The 25791-nt window shown below is 42.4% G+C and overlaps 1 protein-coding gene across 2 annotated transcripts in view; it reads right to left on the reverse strand.

Annotated features, from left to right (window-relative positions):
* Nucleotides 1–25791, reverse strand: part of Cdh3 (cadherin 3) — a 48838-nt gene that overhangs the window by 17538 nt on the left and 5509 nt on the right. For both annotated transcript variants that reach the window (XM_048792353.1, XM_048792354.1), the window contains 4 exons: nt 2391–2473; nt 1126–1251; nt 744–899; nt 509–653 (listed from right to left, as the gene is read on the reverse strand). In XM_048792353.1, the coding sequence (XP_048648310.1) occupies nt 509–653; nt 744–899; nt 1126–1251; nt 2391–2473 (510 nt within the window). The remainder of the gene's footprint in view (nt 1–508; nt 654–743; nt 900–1125; nt 1252–2390; nt 2474–25791) is intronic.

The following is a 25791-nucleotide window of genomic DNA, read 5'->3' on the forward strand; positions in this document are numbered from 1 at the left end:
TTTTTTTTTTTTTTTTTGGTGTTGGAGATGAAACCCAGGGCTTCAAGTATGCTAAGCACCACTGAACTATACTCCTAGCTGCATGTGTTATTTTTAATTTTTATATTTCTTTAAGGTTGCTATTATTTTCATTTTTAGATGTGATGATTCAGAGATAAGAATATGCCCAGGACCACAGCTGGTAAAGTCAAGATTCAAATCTCGTTCTTTGCAGTTTCCGCGTTAATGGTTCCTAAACTTGGTTGATCACCTGAAGCTTCTGGAAAATTTTCACATGCACAGATTCCAGAGCACTATTTGAGGACTGTTAATCAGGAATCATGAGATACAGTTGGAGAATCTAGATTTTTAAGATCACAGGCAATCTGATGCACAGACAAGGAAATCAGGAGTGGTGGGGTCTTATGATATTTAAGGGTGTGGACTGACTTCCAGATGGTTCTAGAAGTTGACCCAAAGTTAAGTCTGGGCCCAGCAAATCCACAGCAGTTTCTTCCAATCCTCTTACCAGGGAGTACACCCTCCATGACACTCCCTCTGAAGACAGCCTGGGTGAAGTTGGGCTTGTGGTCATTCTGGTCTGTCACGATGATGGAGATATTCATGGGCTCCTCCACCGAGGCACCATTCTCTGACACAGCATGGCCAAAAAGCTGTGGGCACAGAGGTCTATGATCAACCCAATACCTGCACCCCCGGGGCCCTAAGGCTCTAATTCTAACAGGACACTACAGGCCACTTGCCTCATACTTGGCGATCTTTTCCCGGTCCAGTGGCTTATTCAATAACAACCAGCCTGTCTCCTTCTCTATGGTGAAGATGCCCTCAGGGGGGCTGTCTGCCCCAGGCCCTGTGATGCTGTAGAAAATCTTGGTGCCCCTGTCTTTATTGGATTTGAGCTGGAAGCAAAAGAAAATGGCAGCTGACAAAGTAACAAAGACCTCATGACTATAGCAAGGAATTTTCCGTGGAGAGGTTGGGGAGGGGCACAGCCTTATTAGAATCTGCTCCCATGACAGGGATTTTCCTCTGCAGATCCCAGAACTCAGTGGCAAGAAACCTCACATTCAAAGATGGCGCTCCCTGTAGTCACCAATGACTCCAAGGGGGAAGGCACAGTCATACCTGATTTAGCCTCTGGGGGAAGGGACCCTTGCCATTCTCAGGGACAGATATTGGCGGGACCACCCATTCTCTCTTGCGTCTTCGTAAGATGCGTTTGGATTGGGAGACCTTCAGTGTTTTCCTTTCCTGAAAGGAGAGAAGCCCCCTGGATGAGGAAAGAGCTGTAACATTCCCAACAACCTCTCACCCATAGGAGTATAGAGCCAGGAGGCAGACCTAGATGATCTACTGCACAAGGACACTTCGAAATAATCCAGTTATAGAGGAGGACCACATAATACAGCATGTAGTAGAATATTACACAACTCTAAAAATGAGGAATGAGAATGTTTTCCATGTGCTGACTGGGAAAGCTCTTTGATATATACTGTTAAAAGATCAAAGGACAAACAGCTTATGGTTTAGAATTTTATTTAACAAACAAAATGCTAAATATGTACCAGACACTATTCCATCTTTTGTGTAAGAGGACAGGAAAATAAGACCTTATATTCATATTTTATTAACACAGACCATGTCTGGAAGATACATAAGAAACTAATAACAGTGGTTATCTGTGGGAAGGGGACTGGCATTGTACTGATTTAATATACTGTTTCATGCAAAAAGAAAGAACAGACATGTGAATGTTAACTTTTGCATAAAAGGAAAAAAACATTTTATATCTGTATATACACAAACATAACCTATCTAAATATAATATTGAAAATACATATACAGAAATGGCAGCTGACAAACATTACATATGGAGGTAAACTCTGGAGGGAAAGAACCTGCCCAAGATGGTTATCTGTGTTTTCTCTTGTGGCGTGTGTGTGTGTGGGGGGTGTTTTAGGCAGATGGAGACAAATGGAAAGTGTTCAATGTATAGTTAAAATTTTTTTTTTATTTAAAAAATAAAATTTAAATTTTAAATTTAAACCATGGGGCTATATTAGCTAATCAAAAGATTAAAAAAAAACTAAGAAGTGTGGCCAGGCACCTCAGATCCACCTTCCTAGAGACTCATGGGATTGGCAATCCTGCATGGAATGACCTTCACTTGGGGTTAAGCTGGGAAGGAAGGTGGGAGAGGGATCCCAAGGCCTAAGTGCATGGTATTCACTGCTAAGGGCCCACTGGCCTGACTCTCTGGTGTCCTTACTGGGCAGCTGCAATCACTCATGCTTACAGCAGCCTTAGCAACCAAGGACTCCTGACCAGCAGCAGTCTGTGTGTGCATAGAGAACCCTTCCTTTTGTCCTGTAGGAAGACTGGTGTTTTACCTGGACTGTTCCACTGTTCAGCGCAGGGAAGTCGTTATCAGTGCCAAGCAGGGCCAGTTCCTCCTCAGGGCAGCCGGTGAAAGCTGTGGTGGGGAAGGGAGAAAGAAGGCATTAGAAAGGCCCTGGAAGCCAGGTGTGGTGGCGCAGACCTGTAATCCCAGAGGCTTGGGAGGCAGAGGCAGGAGAATCGCGAGTTCAAAGCCAAATTTAGTGAGGTGCTAAGCAACTCAGTGAGACCTTGTCTCTAATAAAATACAAAATAGGGCTGGGGATATGGCTCAGTGGTCAAGTGCCTCTGAGTTCAATCCCCGGGATTCGCCCCACCTCCCACCCCCCAAAAAAGAAAGGCCCTGGAAGCTACCTGAGGGGAAACAAGACCTGACAAGAGTCCCTGACTGGATCAAGGACTGTTATCAAGTGCTGCAGATGGGGCCTTGCCTTAGTTTCTCTGACAAGCAGAGTGACTAATATAAATCCAGATAGAACTTCCATGTTAGGTCTCAAGAGGGAGAGACCTTCATTGTCAGTTTGTGGGTCAAATCCCTTTTTGTTCATGAAACCAAAGAACCAAGATCACAGACATTCAGTGACATTAATCCCGGGCAGCCTTGTGAAACACACGTTTGACTAAAGGTTATAGCTAGAGGTGGAAGATTTTCTGGAGGCCATGAATCATCTATCTATATACAACATGCATCATCACACTGTTGCCCACAATTCACTCTGGACAACCTCTGATTGTTTCAGTTGGTCACACCCCTTCTGAATTCCCCCTGCTAGACCATCTCTGAAACACTGGAAGCCAGAGATGTGATGGCTCATGCCTGTAATCACAATGACTCTGGAGGCTGAGACAGGAGGATGACAAGTTTGAGGCCAGCTTGGGCAATTTAGCAAGACCCTTTCTCAAAATTTAAAAACATAAATATAAACAAGGGCTGGGGAGCCGGGCACAGTGGCACATACCTGTAATCCCAGAAGCTTAGGAGACTGAGATAGGAGGATTTCGAGTTCAAAGCCAGCCTCAGCAAAAGTGAGGTGCTAAGCAACCCAGTAAGACCTATCTCTAAATAAAATAAAAAATAGGGCTGGGGATGTGGTCAAGTGCCCCTGAGTTCAATCCCTGGTACAAAAAAAAAAAAAAAAAATGGGGGCCTAGGGATGTTGCTTGGTGGAAGACCACTTGCCTAATAGGCTTGGGGGCCTCGGTTCAATCCCTAGTGCCACAAATAAAAACCAAAACCAACTTACCAGTCCCTAGTCAGAGGCTGGGCCTGTTTCATTCTTGTAACAACCCTCCTAGGTAGGCATTAGCCCTTTTCAAAGATAAGAAAACTCATGCTCACAAGCTGGGTGGCTGAGGATCAGGCTACCTTCTCTATAGGGTTAGCTTGGCTCACAATGGCTTTAGCAACCAAGGACTTTTGGCCAATAAGCAATCTGAGCAATCTACCCTTCTTTGAAGCCAAAGCAAAAAATCAGGGAAACTGCCAGAGGCCACACTTTGGGCCTCATAAGAACCAGATCTGACCCAGTACTCATAGTTTTGCTAGGCTACAGCATAACAAGGACATTACTGTCCCTGGGCCATACAAATGTCCTGTTTGGAAGAGTTGTTTAGTTATTAGGTTATTATTACCATTTGGATTAAGTATCTTTTTTTTTTTTTTTCCTCTCAGGATTATACTGGCTATTGAACCCAGGGACACTCTATCACTGAGCTACATCTCAGCCCTTTTTATTTTGAGAAAGGGTCTCACTAACTTGCCTGGGTTTGTCTCAAACTTGTAATCTTCCTATCCTGACTTCCTATGCAGCTGGGATCACAAGCCACGGTGCCCAGCTTAAAAATATTTTTCCTTATAATAAAGAGTAAGGTCCACCTCCCCCAATACTGAGAATTGAACCAGGGGAACTCTACCATTGAGGTACATCCTTAGCCCCTTTTAAATTTTATTTTCAGACATGGTTTTGCTAAACTGCACTGGTGGTCTTTCAACTTTAAATCCTCCTGCCTCAGCTTCCTTAGTACAGGGATTACAGGTGTGTGCCGTGGTATGTAGCTGAGATTTTATTTTTAACTACAAAAGTAATTTGAACATAACAAAGTATTTAAAAAAGTATAATATATGGGCTGGGATTGTGGCTCAGTGGTAGAGCACTTGCCTAGCACGGTTGAGGCAGTGGGTTCTATCCTCAGCACCACATAAAGATGAATAAATAAAGGTAGTGTGTCCATCTATCACTAAAAAATATTAAAGTATAATAAAAAAGTAGAATTTTAAAAAATTAATACCAGAATATGTATAGAACTCCTAAAACTCAACAAGAAAAAACTAATTAAAAAAAAAAGGCAAAGGACTGGAAAAGACATTTCTTTGAAGAAGATAAACAAGTGCATTAAAAGATACTAAATATCATTAGTCATTAGGGAAATGCAAGTTAAAATTATAATGAGATACCACTTCATACCCTCTTGGATGGCTATTAAAAAAAATGAAGGAAAATAACAAGTCTTGGCAAGAATGTAGAGAAATTGGAAGCCTCCCACATTGCTGGTGGGAATGTGAAATGGTGCAGCCAATGTGGAAAAGAGTTTGGCAGTTCATCCAAAAGTCAACGTAAGGCTTGGGGTGAGCTCAGTGGGACGGCACTTGTCCAGCATGGGTGAGGCCCTGGGCTCAATCCTCAGCACTACCCCTACCCCCAATACATAAAAGTCACATGGAGAGTTACAAAGATTAGAAATTCCACTCTTAGCATAATTTTGTTTTGTTTTTGGTGCTGAGATTGAACCCATGACCCTGTGCCTGCTGAGCATGTTCTCTAACACTGAACTACACCCCCAGACCCAGCATAATGTTTTCAAGGTTTATTGATATTCTCGCATGTCAGAACTTTATTCTTCTTAAAGTTTGAATAATATTCCCTGATATGGGTATAACATGCTTTTTCATCTCTCTCTTTTTTTTAAATTTTGGTAGTCCTAGGGATAAAACCCAGGGGCACTTTACCTCTGAGCTATATACCCCCCACCTCCCTCCCTTTTTTTTTTTTTGGTGGTGCTTGGGATTGAACCCAGGGCCTTGTGCATGTGAGGCAAGCACTCTGCCAACTGAGCATCCCAGTCCCCCCAGCCCTTTTTATTTTTTATTTGAGACAGGGTCTCACTAAGTTGCTGAGGCTGGCCTCTTGGGATCCTTTTCCCTCAATCTCCTGAGTCGCTGGGATTAAAGACATGTGCCACTGTGCCCAGAATAAAATGGTAAATTTTATGTTATGGATATTTTACCACTCACAAAAGGGGTAGAAGCCTGACACAGGTGTGTAAAATGTACAATCTTTTGGAAAAAAGTCTGTCAATATATACTGAACTTAAGTATATGCAATTATGAAGATTTAGTAATTCTACTCTGAGGTATAGACCTCACAAAATACATGTACCAAAAGCATTCAATGTTTATTGAAGCACTATTCATAAGAGCTAAAAACTGTAAACAGTAGATATTCATCAAGGTAGGATGGAGAGAAACACTGTGGTATAATTACATATTGAAATGAATCAACTACAAGGACACCCAACAACATGGGTGACTCTAACATTGTTGAATAATAGAAACCAGATACATGCAAGGACAAATGTATTGTCCTGGAAGAAAGAAATATCATTTCTCCTCAATCCTGAGGCCCCCAGTCAAGATAGACCCCTGAAACAAAAAAGACAGATTTAACAACAACTACAAAAAAAAGTTTATTAATGTGTGCGGTGCATAATACATGGGCAAAACCTCAGGGAAAGGTAGCTCAAAGCAGTGGTTTAGAACTCTGGTTTACACAGCACCAGCAACAAAAAACAATAAATTTTAGAGATGACAAGACAAAGGAAAGCAGTTCCAAGCTTCCAGAGGGAGGAAACTGTGGGATGGTAAATACATGAGAGTAAACTAATGGAGCGAGATTTGCAGATTCCTCTGGAGCTGTCTCTGAGCTGATAAGAGTTGACTCCAGTAAAGGAGAATTTATATCCGGTCACTAGGTAGAAAGCTGGGGTGGGGTGGGGGGCATAGAAAGAGCTCTTCCTTCAGTTTGCTGCTTCTTAATATTTATGTCAAAGATGCATATTTGGGGGTGCAACATTCTGGTATTCATTAGCATATTTCCATCCACATAAAGCTCAAAAATAGGCAAAACTTATCTAGGTAAAAGAAGGAAAGACACTGCCCACTCTTGGAGAGGGGTTGTGATTGGAGCAGACAGAGAGGCCTAAGGACCATTAAGAGCTTCCTTCTGCTCCTCAGAGCTCAGAGCCAGGCCCCAGAGCCCAAGAACTCACACATATAGGATCCTCTGAGGGAAGGCTGGAATGTGCCCATGAGAAAGAGATGATTGCTTAGAGACCAGCTCTGACTCCTTGACGACATCCCCAGTAAGGAGTCCTAGGTTGTGACATGCTTGGCCAGTGGGAAGAAGGGAAAAGGGGATCTAGTTCTGATTCTGCTTCAGAGAGTCCCAGGAGCCATGAGATCCCCAGTGCAGTCATGTCTGTACCTTGAGCACACAGCTCTATAGTCTCATCTGAGGAATCTTATTTGGCCTTAAATCTAGAATGGCCAGAAATTATAAGTGACAAAGGTTAACCCACCTTAAATACAGGGAAAAAATATCTAAGGGGCCATGGACTTATCCAGTTATGCAAAGTAATACTAATGGTAGCATTCTGAAATTACATAGGGAAATTCTTATGCTGTAAAGTAAAATCAAAGCAGAATGCAGAACTACATATATAATATGTGTTAACTAGGCGCAGAAAAAAGACTGGAGGAAAATGAACTTTCCCAATGATTACAACTTATTTTTAAGTCCAGCACCCTAACTGCTTGACTGTGACTATCTGCTAAATTGTATTTCTTAATTGTTATATAGGCTCAAGTTTTCTCTTATCACAAACTCTTGTGATCTCCACCTCCCAAATTCATATGTTGAAGTCCTAACCCCCAGTACCTTACAGCATGACTATATTTGAAGATGGGGTCTTTCTCCCCACTCCTGGTACTAGGGATTGAACAAATGCAGGGTGCTCTACCAGTGAACTACATCTCCAGGCCTTTTTATTTTGAGACAGCATCTCACTAATTTGCCAAGGCTGGCCACGAACTTAAGATCCTCTTGCCTTTAGTCTCCTTAGCAGCTAGAATTCCAGACATGTACCCTCCTGCCTGAGTGAAAATAGATAGGGTTTTAAAAGATGTAATTAAGTTAAAGTGAGGTCTTTAGAGTGGGCCTTAATCTACCAAGACTGGTGTCCTTAGGAGAGGAAACTGGGACATGGACAGTTCAAGGGAATGACCAAGTCAAAACACAGAAAGTTGCCATATTCAAACAAAGGAGGGGGCCTCAAAAGAAACCAACCTTCCCTTGATTTTAGACTCCAAAATTGTGAGACATACATTTCTGTTTAAGCAGCTCACCCATGGAACTTTGTTATGGCAGCCCTAACAAACATGCTGCAGACTCAAGAGTCAGGAATCCCTCCCCTCATGAATCACTACCAACAGCTAACGCACACACTTATTTAATCTTCACCAGGCAACCTATGAAGGAAAACATATACTGAAAACATACATATATACTGAAAAATACATATAAAAGGTCTATGTATGCATGAAAGGTATATGTATGTATGTGTGTATATATGTGTGAATTATATATGTATGTACATGTATACACAAAGACACACACACACATACATATAATTTCTTTTGTACTGATGATTGAACCCAGGGTCCCTTTACCACTGAGCTACATCCCCAGTCCTTTTTAATTTGAGACAGGCTCTCACTAAGGTGCTGAGGTTGACCTCAAACTTGCGATCATCCTGTGTCAGCCTCCTAAGTCACTGGGATTGCAGGCATGCGCCACCCACCATGCCCATCTATGATTCTGTGTGTGTGTGTATGTGTGTGTTTGTGTGTGCAAGTGTGTGTGTGTTACTAGGTATTGAACACAGAGCATCCAATCACAGAGTTACACCTCCAAACCTCTTTTTTTATATTTATTTTTTAGTTATAGGTGGACACAATATCTTTATTTTATTTTTATGTGGTACTAAGGATCAAACCCTGTGCCTCACGCACGCTCGGCAAGAATTCTACCTCTGAGATACAATCCCAGCTCTTTTTTTGAGATAGGGTCTAAGTTGTCGGCCTCAAACTTGTGATCTTCCCGCCTCAGCCTTCCGAGTCATAAGATTACAGGCGTGTGCCACCATGCCCAACTATGAGGAATATTTGAACATCCATTTTCCAGATTAGGAAACTGAGAGGCTAAACAAGTTCATTAAAGTTACAAAGCTAGGCAATGAAACCTGAGTCATTTCCTTAACCACCATGGTTATACCGTCTTCCTCGTGTGTCTGAGAGAGTTGAATCTCCCCTTCATTTCCCATCACTTGTTCCCATTCTCTGTTTATGTCTTATTTTGTTTTGGTACTGGAGATGGAACCAGGTGTTCTTAACCACTGCACCACATTTCTACCCCCTTTTTTACATTTTATTTAGAGATAGGTTCTCACTAAGTTGCTTAGGGACTTGCTAAATGCTGAGGCTAGCTTTGAACTTGTGATCCTCCTGCCTCAGCCTCCTGAGCTGCTGGGAATACAGGCATGCCCCACCAAGCCTGGCTAACAGATTGTCTTTTAGATGCCATGTAAGGCAGTGTGATATCTGGGAAGAAAGCACTAAACTTGGAGTTATTAATAATACCTCCTTGTAGGGTTGTCAGAATAAACATAAAGGACTGAATTGAGGTGATTGTATATAAACAGCATTTTGGAAGGGTCTCCTGTTCATGACTCATAGAGACAGGGACCTTCCCAGTCTTATGCAGGTACTGAACTTTTTGGGTGAACCTGGGTAAGGTACTTGAATTCTCTGGGTTCCAGAATCAACTGTTTGCTGAAGCTTTGAGCCTGAGATATGCTTTTCCTTGTCTTGAAAGAAAGAAAAACATGTTATTAAAAAGTTATTGGGGGCTGGGGTTGTGGCTCAGCGGTAGAGCACTTGCCTAGTACGTGCCAGGCACTGGGTTCGGTCCTCAGCGCCACTTAAAAATAAATAAATAAAATAAAGGTATTGCGTTCATCTACAACTAAAAAAATATTTTAAAAAGTTATTGAGAGGGCTGGGGATGTAGCTCAGCTGGTAAAGTGCTTGCCGCACATCCACAAGACCCTAGGTTCAATCCCCAGCACCACACACACAAAAAAAATGTATTGAGAGCCGGGTGTGGTGGTGCACACCTGTAATCCCAGTGATTCAGGAGGCTGAGTCAGGAGGAGCTCAAAGCCAGTCTCAGCAATGGTGAGGCACTAAGCAACTCAATGAGACCCTGTTTCTAAATAAAATACAAAATAGGGCTGGGGATGTGGCTCAGTAGTCAAATGCCCCTTCCCAGTCCCCCCACCCCACCAAAAAAAAAGTCATTGAGGGCTGGGGATATAGCTCAGTTAGTAGAGTGCTTGCCTCGCACAAGGCTCTGGGTTCAATCCCCAGCACCACACACAAAAAAAAGTTATTGAAAGTATGTAGTAGGAACACATACATTTTCTTCTTGATGTAATAAAAAGATTAAGAGAAATAAAGGGAACACCTAAATTCACTAGGTAATTTGGTGTTATTTAAAGCTGTGCTAAGAAACAGTGTAAATTCTGGGCATGGTGGCACATTCATTTGATCCCAGTGACTCAGGAATCTGAGGCAGGAGGATCATAAATTCAAGGCCAGTCTCAGCAATGTAGCAAGGTCTTTAGTAACTCAGTGAGACCCTGTCTCAAAATAAAAAATATAAACAAAACAACAATGTAATCATGTAAAAAGTACCTCAAAAATCTGCTAGGGAGTCTAAAACTCCCATGCTTTTAGGCATGTAATAAATTTTATGTGTTCTTTTCCCTATATTTAAACAAAAAAAAAAGCAAACAAACAAACAACTGTTAGTTTAGAACACTGATGTGTTGATGTGGACCTTTTTTCCCCCTGCAGTACTGGGGATTGAAACCAGCACCTTGCACAGGCTACATTCTACCACTAAGCTCCACCCAGCTCTTTTTATTTCATTCTGATACAGGGTCTTACTAAGTCACCCAGGCAGGCCTCAAACTTGCAATCTTCCTGCCTCAGCCTTCCAAGTGGCTGAGATTAACTTATTAGAAACTTATATTCTCACATTTGGAAGATAGAAATAAGATTTCATAAAGTTATTATTAGTATCATACAAGAGGAAACCTAAAAACATGAATCTGCAAACCCCAGAACCTTATATAGCATCATCTATCACTATCATGCAAGGTTCCCTAGAGCTCTGATGCAAGTAGTTCCCATGTACCTATAACATTCTTTTGGTTACCAGGGATATATTAGGAACAATATATCCTTAAGTATCTAAATTCTTAAAAGATACTGCAAAATCACTTCCCCACAGGTTTCTATCACACTAATCAACAATGCAGCTATAGTAATAGCAAAATTCCAGAGGAAACCTAAATGCTTATCAATAAGAACTGTTTAACTTGTGTTATATCATCTATGCAGTGAAATACTAAGCAGTCATTTTTTAAAAATGCTACAAAAGATGAGGTAGTTCTTATTCCCTATCTACATGAAAAGATCTCTATGACATACTGGTAATTTTTTTTTAAAGGTGTAGATTATATGCCTGTAATCCCAACGATTTGGAAGGCTGAAGCAGGAGGATTATATGTTTGAGACCAACCTCAGCAATTTAATGAGGCCCTAAGCAACTTAACAAGACCCTGTCTCAAAAAATAAAATGGGCTTGGGATATGGCTCAGTGGCTAAGTGTCCCTGAATTCAATCCCTGGTACACACACACAAAAGTGTAAAGGTGTAGAGTAATGTATTCTGTGCTAATATGTTAACATTTGCTTTTTTTTTTTTTTTTTTTGGCAGTGCTGGGGATTGAACCAGGGCCTTGTGCATGCAAGGCAAGCGCTCTACCAACTGAGCTGTATCCCTAACTCCCAACATTTGCATTTTAAAACAGCATCTGAAAAATACCTCTGAAAGGCAACCCAAGAAACTGGACTTATGAGTGGGTAAACCAAGGTGACAAATAGGGATGAGATCTTTTACCATACACCTTTTCAAATATGACCCTTGTTGACTGCATTAGTTATTCAAACACTGATAATAAATTAAGTCACTTTTCCTATTTTTAAAGCAGCCCTTTTCCTAAGAGAAGGTCTTTAGTCAGTCGAAGACTAGTCAGATGATCCTGTCAGCTCTCATGAACTCTCCAATCCTCTCCTATTGAGTTACCCCACAGGAGGCTAATGACTCCCCTATTACTCAGAAGTCCTAAACCCCAAAACTCTAAAAGCTGCAATTTCTTCAAGATGCTGGTAACCTAGAAATCCTCTTCCTGCTGTCTATAAAATCTACCCCCCAGGAGTGTAAAATACATCCTGTTGCCTTATTTCTTGGCACATTTCCACTATTACATGGTTCCAAGCATCTGTAGCACAGTATCTGGGCTTCCATCTCTTCTTGGAGGGGGACGATGCCAATATCAAGGAGAATCCAGTAGTCATGTACTATGATTGCCATGCCTCCCACACAGGCTGTGTAGTCCAGGCACACCAGGGGCCTGGTCCTATCAGCTTTAACCTGCATTTGATTAGATGCAGAACACAACCAAAGGGCATCAGTCTAGGCAGGCAAAAACAAGTTTCAAACACCCACTCTGCCCAAGACACCCAGCTAAGTGTTTTCCTGCCTAAATCCTCATGAAATAACACGCAAAGTAGATATTACTGTTCTTAATCTGACAACTCAGGAAACAAGAAGCTGCCAGGGGTTGAACATCCTCAGGAAGCAGCTTCAGACAAGCAAAGTATATAAGTCCCCACAACTGGGAGGCTGCAGGAACAGGCTTCAAATCTGAAGGCAGGGATCTAGATTCCAAAAGACTCAGGTTCCAATCCATACACTGCTATTCGCCCACTATATACTTGGTCAAATTGTGGGAGCTTGTGGAAGCTGAAAAATAGGAATAGTAATACACAGCCCATAAAATTACTGGGATAACAAGACAGTTGTTTGCATAGCATTAAGAACTGTGCCTGGCCTGGAGTAAGCTGCCAACAAAAGGTACCATTAGTTTACGCACAATTAACTTCGGTTTCTGACTCCAAGTCCTGGCCTCTTTCTATACCACAGAGAAACTCTCCCAACCTGGGAAGGAATTAGCTACAGTTCTATGCTTTGCCTGATGGATGAAGCACCAAAGGGAGAGGCAGATACATAGGACCAAACAATACAGCAGGGAGCCTGCTCAGTCTGCATCTACAAAGGGCTATTCTATAGGCTGCTCTGTGGTTTACTGGGGGAGGCAGAAGATGGCCATCTCATAGACAAGCTGACCCTTTCTAAAGAAACTTGCTGGGGCACCTGTGGGAATGTCAGAGTCGAGCTGGTGAACAGATAAGCCCTGGGGCAGAGCATGACAGCTTCTTCCTAGATGCTTCCTGGCACCATGGGCTTTGTATCACTTTCAAAATGAAACTGATCCGAAACCAGGTCTCATCATCATCACTCATCCTTCTCCGCCTCATCTCCTAACAGCCAGTGAGGTCAGCTGATTCCTGTTCCCGACTGCAGCTTTGCAAGGCCACACATCTCGGCCAAGTCATGGGGGGCATGAACGGGCTTGTGGCAAACTCTTTCTGAGCTGAGCTGATGGCCACTGATGAGCACGTGGGCAACAGTTCAGACTTCAAGTCTGGAAAACAAAGGCCTAAACAGCTCTGACTTCACACCCACCTGGGCCCTCAGACAAAGTCCTTTACTGCCTTAGTCTGTTTCCCTCACAGGGATTCTGAATCATCAAGTCAGTGAACCTGAGGAAGAGGTATCTGCTTTACCAATATAAACTGACAACTTTAGCATTGAGCAGAAAGAATATTGGTGGGAACCAGAGGAAAGGTAAGTCAGGAATGACCAATTCTGCTTCTAGAGAAATTAACTAATAAAAATCAGAGCTCTGTGTATCTGTACTATAAAGAAGACACCCAGTAGAACCAAGAGTCCCTAACCTAGGCTCAAAGCTCCTCTCCAAAGACCATCTTGTCAAGGCTAGCCTCAGGTCCCGAACTGGATGCCACTATAAAACTAGGGCCAGGGCTGGGGTTGTGGCTCAGTGGTAGAGCGCTCGCCTAGCATGTGTGAGGCCCTGGGTTCGATCCTCAGCACCACATAAATATAAATAAATAACGGTATTGTGTCCAACTACGACTACAAAAAATATTTAAAAACAAAACAAAACAAAACAAAAAAAAAAAAACTAGGGCCAGAAGAGTCCAGTCTCTGGGGTATTAAACTTGTTAAAAAAAATAAGGTTTTTCTAAATATGGATTTGTAAGAACTGATGAATACTGGACTGAAGACTCATTCTCTTATGTTCTATGTCTGTTTTTAGGTTGGAATTTCCTGCATACCTCCAAACTTTCAAAGAAACTCCTTGAGGTCAGAAATTTGTCTTCTTGGGGCTGGGGATAAAGCTCACGTTGGTAAAGTACTTGCCTCACATGCATAAGACTCTGGGTTCAATCCCCAGGACCGACAATAAATAAATAAAATAAAGAAAGAAATCTGTCTTCTTAGCCACAACATTAAGATGCTATATAGTTCAAATGTCCAACCTTATTAAATGTTCTGTCAAAATAAAACAATCTATCTTTTGGGGGATAAGATGTCCATCAAGTGGACAGTCTTGGCCAGTTTTCCTGTGGACCCCTTGGCATTTTGACTAGAAGAAAAGAGTGACATCAGCTTGATCACATTGTGGTCAAGGGCAATTTGGAAACTGGGAGGAGAAATTGGCTAGGAAATCTCTATTCTAGCTTGGTTTAGAGACATATCTAGGTCATAAAGCAAAGAGACTTTTCCTTATAGCTATTACTACCTTCTGTTAACGAACTGGTGTAAGAAGGTACAGAGGGAAAGTATATGGAATTGACTTGAAAGAAGATTTCAGCTGGGCTGGTGGCACACGCCTGTAATCCCAGTGGCCCAGGAGGCTGGGGCGGGAGGATCACAGGTTCAAAGCCAGCCTTGGCAACTTAACAAGGCCCTAAGCAACTCAGCAAGGCCTCGTCTCTAAATAAAATACAAAAAAGGGCTGAAGATGTGGCTCAGTAATTAAGTGCCCCTGGGTTCAGTCCCTAGTACAAAAAACAAACCCAAGAAACAAAAAAAAAAAAACAAAAAAACAAAATACCCAAAATGATGACTCTGGCATTTTCTAGTAAAACTATATATAGGAAAAGTTCACTTACTAAGAAATATTTATTAAAAGGTCAAGTGCTATGGAATAGTTGGGAACCACCCACTGCTATACATTGCCAGGAGCAGGGAAGAATGCAAATTGGCACTCTTTTGGCAATCAAGAAGCCGTAAATAAACCCTCTGATCCAGACATTGTGCCTGAAGTCATCCCAGATGGGAAAAAACCATACCTGAAAGATCTTCATGACTATTACTTAATTGGAAGACAAAAGTCTCAATAACCTTTCAACAGAATACTGAATCATGCCATGCTGCAGGCATTCAAATGCGTAATCTACAGCTTTAAATGTTGTAAAAGAAAACCTACCCAGGAAAAATAATGCTCTGTAGAGGGGGGATGAAAAACAGGTCATAAAACAGCCATTTATAGGATGAGTCTGACAATTATAAAATATTAATATTTTCATATTTGTACAAATGAGAAATAGAACTAAGTCCTGGTACCAGAAAAGCAGATTGGCTCTCCCCTATCACCAAGCATCTTCTAGGCAAAGATGACAGCCAATGAGCAGGACCAGATTTTGCTCATCTTCCAGTTTTTCCACAATCAACACATATGTGATTTGCAATCAGTATTTTATGTGATCTTCCCTCCCCTCTAGAATAATCATGTGGCAACCCACACAATTTGCTGAAAAGGGAGAAAGAAGTTCTTTCTAGAGTTTTTATTCTCTGCTGAGAGCTCTCTGGAAGAGCTATATCGCTCAGGTTCCTCCTTACCCTGGGGAGGCTGGTCCTCCCCTTTAATCCCTAGAGATAAACCAAGGACAGGCCACACTCCACAGCACTCTTTGGAACACAGCTGAGTCAAAGCTCAACATGAGGTTTGTTATCTGCCCCTCTCTGCCTCCCATCCTGATCAGAGAGATCCTAGTGATCAACCTGGGACAGCAGCATTGGCAATTAAAGATTTAGTGGGTTAAAATATTGCACATTACCCCTGCAGCCTTGGGCAGGTCATTTAACTTTCAACTGTTTAACAGTAAGCACTTTGTCAATAAATGTAAGCCCTCCTTAATGCCCAGTCTTTCCTTTCCTCCTCCTTTTCTTTTTTTTTTCTTTTCTTTTCTTTCCTTTTTTTTTTTTTTTTTTTTTTTTTTGGTACCAGGGATTAAACCTAGGAACCAAGGGGCACTGAGCCACATCCCCAGCATTTTTTTTTTTTTGAGACAGGGGCTTACTGAGTTGCTAAGGACTTTGCTAAGTTGCTGAGGCTGGCCTCGAACTTGCAATCCTTCTGCCTCAACCTCCAGAGTTGTTGGGATTCCAGGTGTCTATCCCCATATATGGCAATGTTCAGTCTCTAAAATAGGAATATACGTACCCAGGGGCTGGTTATAGCCCAAGATGTGCTGAGATGAAGTATTAAAAATGAAGATTAAAAATCAGGTCTGGGCCTGTGGTACACACCTGTAATCTCAATAGCTCAGAAGGCTAAGGCAAGAGGATTGCAAGTTCAAAGCCAGTCTCAGCAACTTAGGCAGACCCTAAGCAACTTAGGCAGACTCTGTCTCAAAAGATAAAAAGGGCTGGGGATCATTCTGCTCTCATATTAAAAAAAAAAAAAAAAAAAAAAAAAAAGGCTGGGGATGTGACTCAGTGGTTAAGCAACCCTTGGTTCATTCCTAGAACCAAAAGAAAGAAAAAGAAAAACCACCTAGTGATTTAAAAAGCAAAACAGGTACATCCCCAGACCCCAATTTATTCCTTTCTGTACAGTGAGCTCTTCACAATGACTTACTGCTGTCACAGAGCAATGATTCACAAACATAGCTGACAGAATCATCTGGTGAATTTCTAAAAAATCCATATTCCCTGCTTCCAGCCTACCTGTCATGTCTACTGCATCAGTTTCTGGAGGCTGGTTTTGTGAAGGCAATTTGTTTGTTTTAAGTTCTTGATTCTTCCATTTATTTTTCATAGGTAAATTGGTATGGCTCTTTGATGGCACTTTAAATTATGTAAATATCAAAATTTCAAATGTCCAGATCTTTCCTCTGACCAACACATATTTCGGTCTGTTCAATATCTCTCTTTGGATGCTTTAAAGGTCTCTTGAAATCAATATGTCAAAAACCAAATTCTTGACCTTTTTTAACCTTAGCCCAAATATGGTCTTTTTCTAGCGTCTTCCCCACCTTCCAACAGTAAATATCGTACACTCAGCTGCTCAAGCCTAAAATCTGGGCATCAGAAGCAGCCCCGAGTTGGAGTCAGAGTGTCTGGGCTCAAATTTCAGTTTCATATTGACTTTGGACAAGTTTGATGATCTTTCTGGGCCTATTTTCACAGCAATGAAATGCTAATGATGATGATAATAGCTATCTTAGTTAAATAAGTTAGTACTTAGCACAGTGCCTGGCATGTGGTTAGCGACCATTTCTCACTTACATTTCCTCTTACCAGTCAATCACCAAGACTTAGGCTTTTCTACTTCTATCCCCATATGACATCATCACCAGTCTAATTAGATGCAAAAATCTCCATATAGAAAGGATTTTTTAAAAAAAATGCATTAGTACAGTACATTTGAGAAGATGAAATGAGAGTACTTCCTTGTTTGGAACTCACCAATGGGGTGCCATTGTTCTTAGGATAACAACAAAATCTTTAATGTACAATTCCAATCTCTAGTTTCTAGCCACATTTCTCTTCCTGCTGATACTCTCTTCTTTTTTTCTCTCCAAGGGTACTTTAACCACTGAGCTACAACCCCAATCCTTTTATTTTTTTGAGACAGGGTCTCATTAAGTTGCTGAAGTTGACCTCACCTCAAACTTGTGATCCTCCTGCCTCAGCTTCCCAAATTGCTGAGCCAGCTGTCCTCACACCATGAACACCCTACCATAGAGTTTTTGTGCACACTGTTCCTTGTCTGGAACAGTGTCTTCTTGTATTCTCACTAGTTAACTCTTAATATCTCTCAGCTCTGGATTCAAAAGTTACTTTCTCAGGGAAACTTTCCTTCTACACTTGCAAAGTAGATCAGTTTTCCCTGTTGAAAACTCTTCTAGCTGTGTGCAACTTTCTCCCGTGGAATTAAGTACAACTTATGATTATATGTTTATTAATGATTATCTACTTGTCTGTCTTCCCCACAAGTCTGCATAATATGCAAATGTACTGTCAGAATTTGCTTAACACTGTATCCCAACCCCTAGCACAGCACCTGGTCCAAAGTAGCTGTTCGATAAAGTGTTGAATGAAAGTCCTTTGATCCTGCAGTTTCACTTCTAGGAATTCAAAAGAAATATGCATACAAAATATTCCAGCTGTAAAAGTACTACGATTGCTACTGCCATTAACTCCTTACATTGATCTACTGACTAATGCTGTCTCATATACTAATTCATTTAACCCTCACTTCAGCTATATGAGACCCTATTATTATCCCCGTTTTATAGATGAGAAAAACTGAGACACAGGGGTTAAGTATCTTGCCCAAGGATGCATAGCCAGTAAATGGACAGATTCAACTAAGTCTTGTGGCTCTAGATCCCAGCTCAAGCACTCTATACATTATGTATATTACACACATACATTATAATAGATTTTATGTAAACCTCAACTGTAGACATTTAAAATGGTGCCATATGGGCTGAGGTTGTGGCTGAGTAGTGGTGCACTTGTGTAGCCTGTATGAGGCACTGGGTTCGATCCTCAACACCACGTAAAAAATAAATCAATAAAATGGTGCCATAAATATTAAAGTTTCACATTGTACGGAAAGTTCAAAGAAATGCAAATCCCCCAATTTAAAGAAATTACACAAAGTCACATAATTACAAAGCTGGAGAGACTATTGAATTGTAAGCACCCCCTAGCTTTCCCACCCCCCACACATACATTTCACATATGTTCATATGAAAACGTAAGCCTCCAGTCATGAGAGTTATGAATTCTTTGAGGTTTTCAAGAATGTGTCCTTTATATCAATGCAACCGCCTGTACAAGACTGTTTACTGAAGCAGCAATCGTTGGGATTAAGAAAAAACTCATCAGTCACTGCTGGGGGAAATGAGATCAGAAATGAGTGTCTGCTTTAAGAATGGAAATCACCTTTTATTCAGGAAAACTCTTGCTAACTAGATTTTGAAATCTTAAGAAAAACTTGAGAAGAAAAAAAAATGCATTTTTGTTCTGTCTAAATGCCATGTTTTCAAACCAATATAATGCTAGTGTGAATAACCTTGGTAGTTTACTTGTAGTAATGCAATTTTAAAAAATTTAAATCTTTTTTGGTGATTTCAAAAGCTTTTGAAACATTATGCAGATAATTAAGTCATAAAACAATGGTTGCTGTGAAAACTAATGATTTTTAATGAAATAGTTACCTTATCTGAAGCTCACAGCACAGTCTGTTTAAGGGCATTGTTCAACCAGAAAAGCTCAATTTATCTGGACGGGGTTAAGATGCACAATTCACTCCATCTTCTTTCTATGACAGTCTTTCCTAATAAGGTAATTCTCGATAGTTGGATTTCTAAAAATCCAAACACTTCCCAATTTTTGTGCTAACTCCTCCCTACCACCCCACATCTGTAAAAGATAAAAATAGAGGACTGGCCAAATATATAATGGTCCATTCACCATATAGAAGACTGTGGAGTGGTTAAAACCAAGATTGATTTATATTGCACAGTCTAGAAAGATGCCTGTGACTAAGTTAAAAAAGAAAGTTGTGCCCAGTTGGTAGAGTGCTTGTGTTACATGCACAAGGTCCTGGGTTCAATCCCCAGCATCACATACACACACACACACACACACACACACAAAGCAAGTTGTACCATGGCATGATGGTGCACACTTACAATCCCAGCTTCTCCAGAGGCTGAGGCAGGAGGATCATAAGTTCAAGGCCAGCCTTTGAAACTCAGCAAGACCCTATCTCAAAATAAAACAAGAAGGGCTAGGGTTGTAAGTCGGCGGTAGAATGTCCCCCCACCCCATAACTACCTCTCCGCCCCACCCCCCAAACAAGTTATAGAATAACATTTGTAAGTAAGACTTAGTCCAATTGCTTTTACAAACCCTGTATGATACTTAAGTCTTTTGCACAGAAAAAGGTCTAGAAGGATACACATTAAACCATTAACTGTCCTTGCCCTTAGGGAACAGAATGGGAAAAGAGAAGTGCTGCAGTCTGGCTGGGCACAAATAACCGAGCTGCCTCAAAGCAGCAAGAGCAGCCCTATTCCCAGAGCCGCCCTATTGCTGGAGCAGGGTCCATATACAAGTCAATACACAGCCTGTTTCAATTTAGCATCATCCAGTCACAGCAATTATATACAGGTTAACTCAGTCATCATCTTAATGGCTCACTGGCATCACCTTTCAACCATTCCCTCTGGAAAAATGCTAGGCATCATTCTGACTTGACTGTGGCTCTCAACAGAGAAGAACCATTATGTGTTTATTTCTGATTTGCTTCTATGAACAGGCAGCAGGATCCAGTGATTTCAGCTCAGACTGAGATTTGAACCCAAACTCTACTACTCACTCAGTTAGCTGTATGATCTTGTGTAGGGTTTTGATCTCAGTTTCCTCATCTGTAATTCTCTCAAGGGATGTTCAAAAATTAAATGAGCATAATTATATACATATAACATGAATTAAATACATGTATAATGCCGAGAACGATACCTGTCACATAGTAAGTGCCACATATTTTACTGCAAAAACTTTGTCTTTTCAATGAACATATTTTATAGATTAATTAAAAATTCCAACCAATCAGACCTGCACAAACAATACAAAATAATATATATGGGGGTGGAATGATTAAAAAAAAAGCCCTGGGCAATTTTGATCATCAGCTAAACTTGTTATTGACTCAGAAGCCAAAGGCAGGGCTAAGCCAATGGGAATGGGGTTGAGTCCCAGCTGGGGAATTTAGGAGAATTCTGGAAGCAGAAAAAGACCATAAAAGACATGAAAACAGCAGGTCTGAAGGCCTAGTGGGAAGCACTGGTTGAAGTGACTCCATAGGGAGAGGGCAGGATACAGGCCTGGAGTCCTGTACTGGCTTGCTTGGGGAGAGCCCTCAGTAGCTATTTTCCCCCTGCCTGAAGCTATGACAAGATGGGGCTCGCTGGGCAGAGGTAGCTCAGCAAGCTGCCAGCCTTAGCTGTTCTCTACCTGGGCCCACTGCGAGCAGAGCCCCACCTCCTCAGAGCTCCAGGGCCTTGGAGGCATTTCCCACACAGGACAGTTAAAGCCTCAAGGCTGGAGGTTGGGACTCACAGTCACTTGCCTCTGGTCACACAGTTTGGGGTGAGAAGCCAGGCCAACAATCAATCCCCTTTTCCTTTACCAGTGCCCAGACGCACACCATAGTCCTGTCCCTGCTGCTGGGTTTGACAAGAGTCTGAAGAATTTCTGAATGGACCAGGTGGGAACCATTTCTCTGGATGGTAGTTCCTGCTTTTCTATAGAATGACTGGTCCTTGCCTTGCCACAGTCCTCAAATTTGGGGGGAGGAATCTTCCTAGAAAAAAGGTAGAGTTTTCCTGTAAACAACGAGTTCCAGGGGATCAGAGACTTCCTAAAGCAAATGTGAGACCCACAGGTCTGAACCCTGGGCAAAATAAACCTACTTTCCCAAGTATTCAATACAGGTTTTCAAGGTTTCTTGGTAATAGAAACATAATTCCAAACTAATCTTAGCTGGTCCTTTTTTTTTTTTTTTTTTTTGGTGCTGGGGCTTGAACACAAGGCCTGGTGCACGCTGAACACATGCTCTACCACTGATACCAGAAAGCTACACTTGCAGCCCTCTTGTGTAGTCTTAAATCAGCAAAAGTGGGGTTACTGAGATGGAGGAGCAAGAGAAGAGGCTGGAACTGCACCTTCTTAGCTCCAGTCACTCCACTTAGCCAGTAAGTCACCAGAGAACAGATCTGTCCTTCCTAGGGCTCTGTATGGCCTCATGAGGGAAGCAGCAGCCCACCATCCCTCCCACCTCCTTTCTGTGTGGCCCTGGCTCTGAGCCCTCTCCTCAGATGTTAGACTGTGACAGACCCAGAGTTGTGAGTTCAAAGATGGCATGGAGGGGGAAAGGCATCTGTCCGCTGGGCTTGCTTCCTGAGGGTCAGGCACTGCCCAAGCAGCAGGACCCCAGCTTCCCAAAGTTCAGCAGGACCAGGGCAGCTGCAGCCTGCAGGGATTTCAGTAGCTGGGGGAGTCTGCAGACTACTGACACTGCAGGTAACCCAGAATCGGGGGCAGAGGTGCAGGATTTGGCTGGGGGAGGGGAGAAAGCAGGACAGAGACCATAGAGCTCCTGGACTCAGAGCCAGGTTTGGGGGTGGGGCGGGTGAGGAAAGACAGAAGAGGAACAAACAGAAGCAGAGTCTGCAGAGAGCTGTCAGTGTGAGTGATATGGGGCCTGGTATCTGAACCCTCCCTACTCCCCCCATCCTAAAAGGGAGGCCAGAGCTCACTGGACAGAAGGGCCCCCACCACTCCAGCTTCTGGTGATTAACAGAGGCCTTGGGAGGGAACAGGAATTCAAAGCTCTTGGGTCAGAAGTTAACTATTTCCCATCTTCCTCTAGTTTGGCTGGGGTTCACAATCTTTTTCCTACTCCCACAAAGATTCCCAAATGGTTGGTAGCTCACACTTAGGGGGTCAGACCTGGGTTCAAAGCCTGTCTCCACAACTTACTAGGTGGGTGACCATGGCTAAATTACAAAATTACAAGCCAAGGTTTCCAAGTCACTTAAATGGGGCCAATTCTGCCCACCCCAGGAGGCTTTCAGGAAGATTAAAGGGGCTTATTACATAAAGTACATAGTGTGATTCTGGAATGCAGTAAGCTCTCAATAAACGGTATTTAGGTTGATATTTTGTCAGCCCTTGCAAGCCAGCTCTGCTGCCCGTGCTGGTGATGCTGGATAACTAAATGAAATGAGCAGGGAAGTCAACAGTCAATAGCATCCTCCAGTCTGCAAACCGTCAAGGGAGAGGATGCTGGAGGTGAGACCCAGTGTCCTGGTTCAGAAGAGACTTTGGGAATACTGGCCGCCATAGGGCTACAACAGGGGCTTCAAATGTCTCTCCTGCCTTTCCCAAGTTTTGCGGTGCTACCTCTGTTGAGGGGTGAGACAATTCAAGCTGCCTCCACACTGTCTGCTGCTCATTGGCTCCCCCCACCTTACGCTCCATGGTTAAATAAATGATTTAAGTTCCTGGAATCTATTCTGCTTACTGTTCCCCTGCCAGCACGTTCCCAGCCGCCTCTGCTGCCCCAGCTCTTCCTCAGCTCCAATTCAGACATCACTTCCTATAGGTCTCTCAAAAAACATGTTAGCAACCCTTGCTAGTGGATTTTATACTATTCCCTTTTCATCCCCCATTCAATATCGTTCTCATACACATCACACATGCCAGTATTTATTTTATCTGTCTCTCCATAAGCACATAAGTGGAGGATTTTGGACATTTTGTTCACTAATATATACCCAGGACCTAGAACAATACCTGACACTTAGTAGGCATTCAATTAAAGAGTTGTTGAATGAAAGATTCATTATTAAAGTTGTCTTGTGGGCTGGGGATATAGCTCAGTGGTAGAGAGTTTGCCTAGCATGCACAAGGACCTGGGTTCAATGCCCAGAACAAAACAAAACAAAAAGAAAAAGAAAAAAAAAATTGCCTGAAGAAAACTGTTTCCTCTAATCAGGAGCTCACGGAGGCCAAGAGCAGTGAGCCTTGCTTACCTCTGAATACCTAGCACCCAGGAGATATGCAGACACTTGTTGGCTGAATGACCCTTTCAACTTGGCCTTGAATCTCAGACACTTCACTTCTCTATAATAAGGGGAGAGCTGAACTTGACCATACTGGCCAAATGAGTAGGCTGCTGCCCTCCTCCACACTGGCGAGGATTAAAATCTCACCCAGGAAGATGTTTTCACCTAAGAAATTCACGGCCCTTTCCAGATTTCCTTCCTACTTTGGGGTAAAGAAACAAGCATTAGTTTCAGGGCAAATAATGGGAAAATACTCTCCTCCGACACAAAGGAACAAGTAAATAATGAAGACCTGTGTCCTTGAACATAGGACCAGATGAGACACAGGAGTCCAGAAAGGGTGGATCTGGTAAGAAGACTTGTTGGGGTTGGAGAATCCAGAAGAGATCCAGCTACTGCAGGACAGAGAAAAGCTGACATTTCAGGGCAAAACCACAGTGCTGGGATCCTCAGGCAACCCTCATTTAACCCAGCGATTATGCTCCTTGGTGTATACCTAACAGATACGGGTACATAGTTTCATCAAAAGAGGTGTACATTCAGATGTAGTGCACACCTGCTATCCCAGTTAGCCAGGAGGCCAAGGCAGAGAGATTGCAAGTTCAGGGCCAGCCTCAGCAACTTAGCTGTCTCGGGGAAAAAAAAAAAAAAAAAAAAGGCTGGGGTTATAGCTCAGTGATAGAGTGCCTGCCTAGCACAGTTAAGAATCTGGGTTTGATTCCCAGCACCACCAACAATAAATAAGAGAAAAAAATTGATGGAGCGCTGGGGCTATAGCTCAGTGGTAGAGCACTCGCCTAGCACGTGTGAGGCACTGGGTTTGGTCCTCAGCACCACATAAAAATAAATAAATAAAACTTTAAAAAGGTATTGTGTCCATCTTCAACTAAAAAAAAACTTTTTAAAAAAAGTTGATGGAGCACTATTAATAATAGTCAAAAACATTACTCACATGACCATCAACAGAACACACACATGGTCAAATAGTAGGATAATACAGAACAATGAGAAGCAACTACAACTGTACCCAGAATTATGCAGGAATCTCACAATGTGTAGAGAAAGAAGCCAGATCCAAGAGAATATAATGTATGATTCTTATGTAAAATTCAAATACAGGCAAATTAATCTATGGTATTTGAAGTGGGTACAGTGGCATAGCCCTATAATGCCAGCAACTTAGGAGGCTTAGTTAGGAGGATTCCAAGTTTAAGGCCAGTCTCAGCCACTTAGTGAGACCCCATCTCAAATTTTTAAAAAAGGACTGGGGGCATAGTCAATGGTAGCACTCCTTGGTTCAGTCTCTAGTACCTACGTCCCTGCCACACACACAAAAGGAAGAATGGTGGCTATCTGGAGGGAAGGGGCTTCTGAGGGGCTGGCAATGCTGTTTTGTGTCCTTCTCTCCCTCTCTTTCCGTCATCCTCAAAATGCTTTGCAGAGTGATAGTTTGCAGCCTCAGGAACTCCTTGCTCTTTATGAACAATGCCTTCCTGATGAAGCAGGAAGGAGAGGACACCTGCATGGTAGCCTAGGAACAGAGTGCCATGTGAGGAGGCTGAAGGGAGACTAGAGGTTTGAGACCTGCTCCCCAGGCACAACTGATGGCGATGTAACACGATGTGTTCCACAATTAACCCTACTCTGCTGCAGAGCCAGGAAGGCAGCCAGCTGGGCTCAAAGGCCCAGTTCCCCAACCTTCATTCCTCAGAGACTGTGGAGGCAGCCAACCAGGATTTAAAACCTGTCCTTACTGCCGATTGCCCCAGTGACCCCAGTTCACAGCTAAGGGGAAGTTATCACCACCTGCTTTTCAAGACAGCCATAAACACAGAAAATAACTAACATTAGACTGTAAGTTCCCCAAAAGCAAGGGCTTTGTTTGGTTCATTGCTTTAGACACAGTTCTAGAAGAGTGCCTGTATACACAGAGGCTAAATAAATGTTTATTGAAAGAATGAAAACGGCAGAGCCTAGAGTAGGGGCTCCGAACTGAAAAGCAATTTTATACTAAACACTAAAATAATCATCTTCAAATTAATTCATGCTCAGGTTCCTTATTGAACTTTGACATTCCCTATGGTTAGGTTTCCATCATACCCAAAGGCTGACTGAGGATTCATTGAACCTGCTGAGGGGTCATGCTGATGTCCTGGATCACTATGTCATTAAGCTACTTCTCTCAATAGCTCACGGTTAAGGATGGATAGATCACCATAGGTCCTTCACTCCTAATCACTACATGAATCCCAGGCAAGTTCCCACCTCCCACCTCTCTGTCTTTGC

Source organism: Marmota marmota, unplaced genomic scaffold (genome assembly GCF_001458135.2).
Source record: "Marmota marmota marmota unplaced genomic scaffold, marMar, whole genome shotgun sequence".
NCBI lineage: Eukaryota > Metazoa > Chordata > Mammalia > Rodentia > Sciuridae > Marmota > Marmota marmota.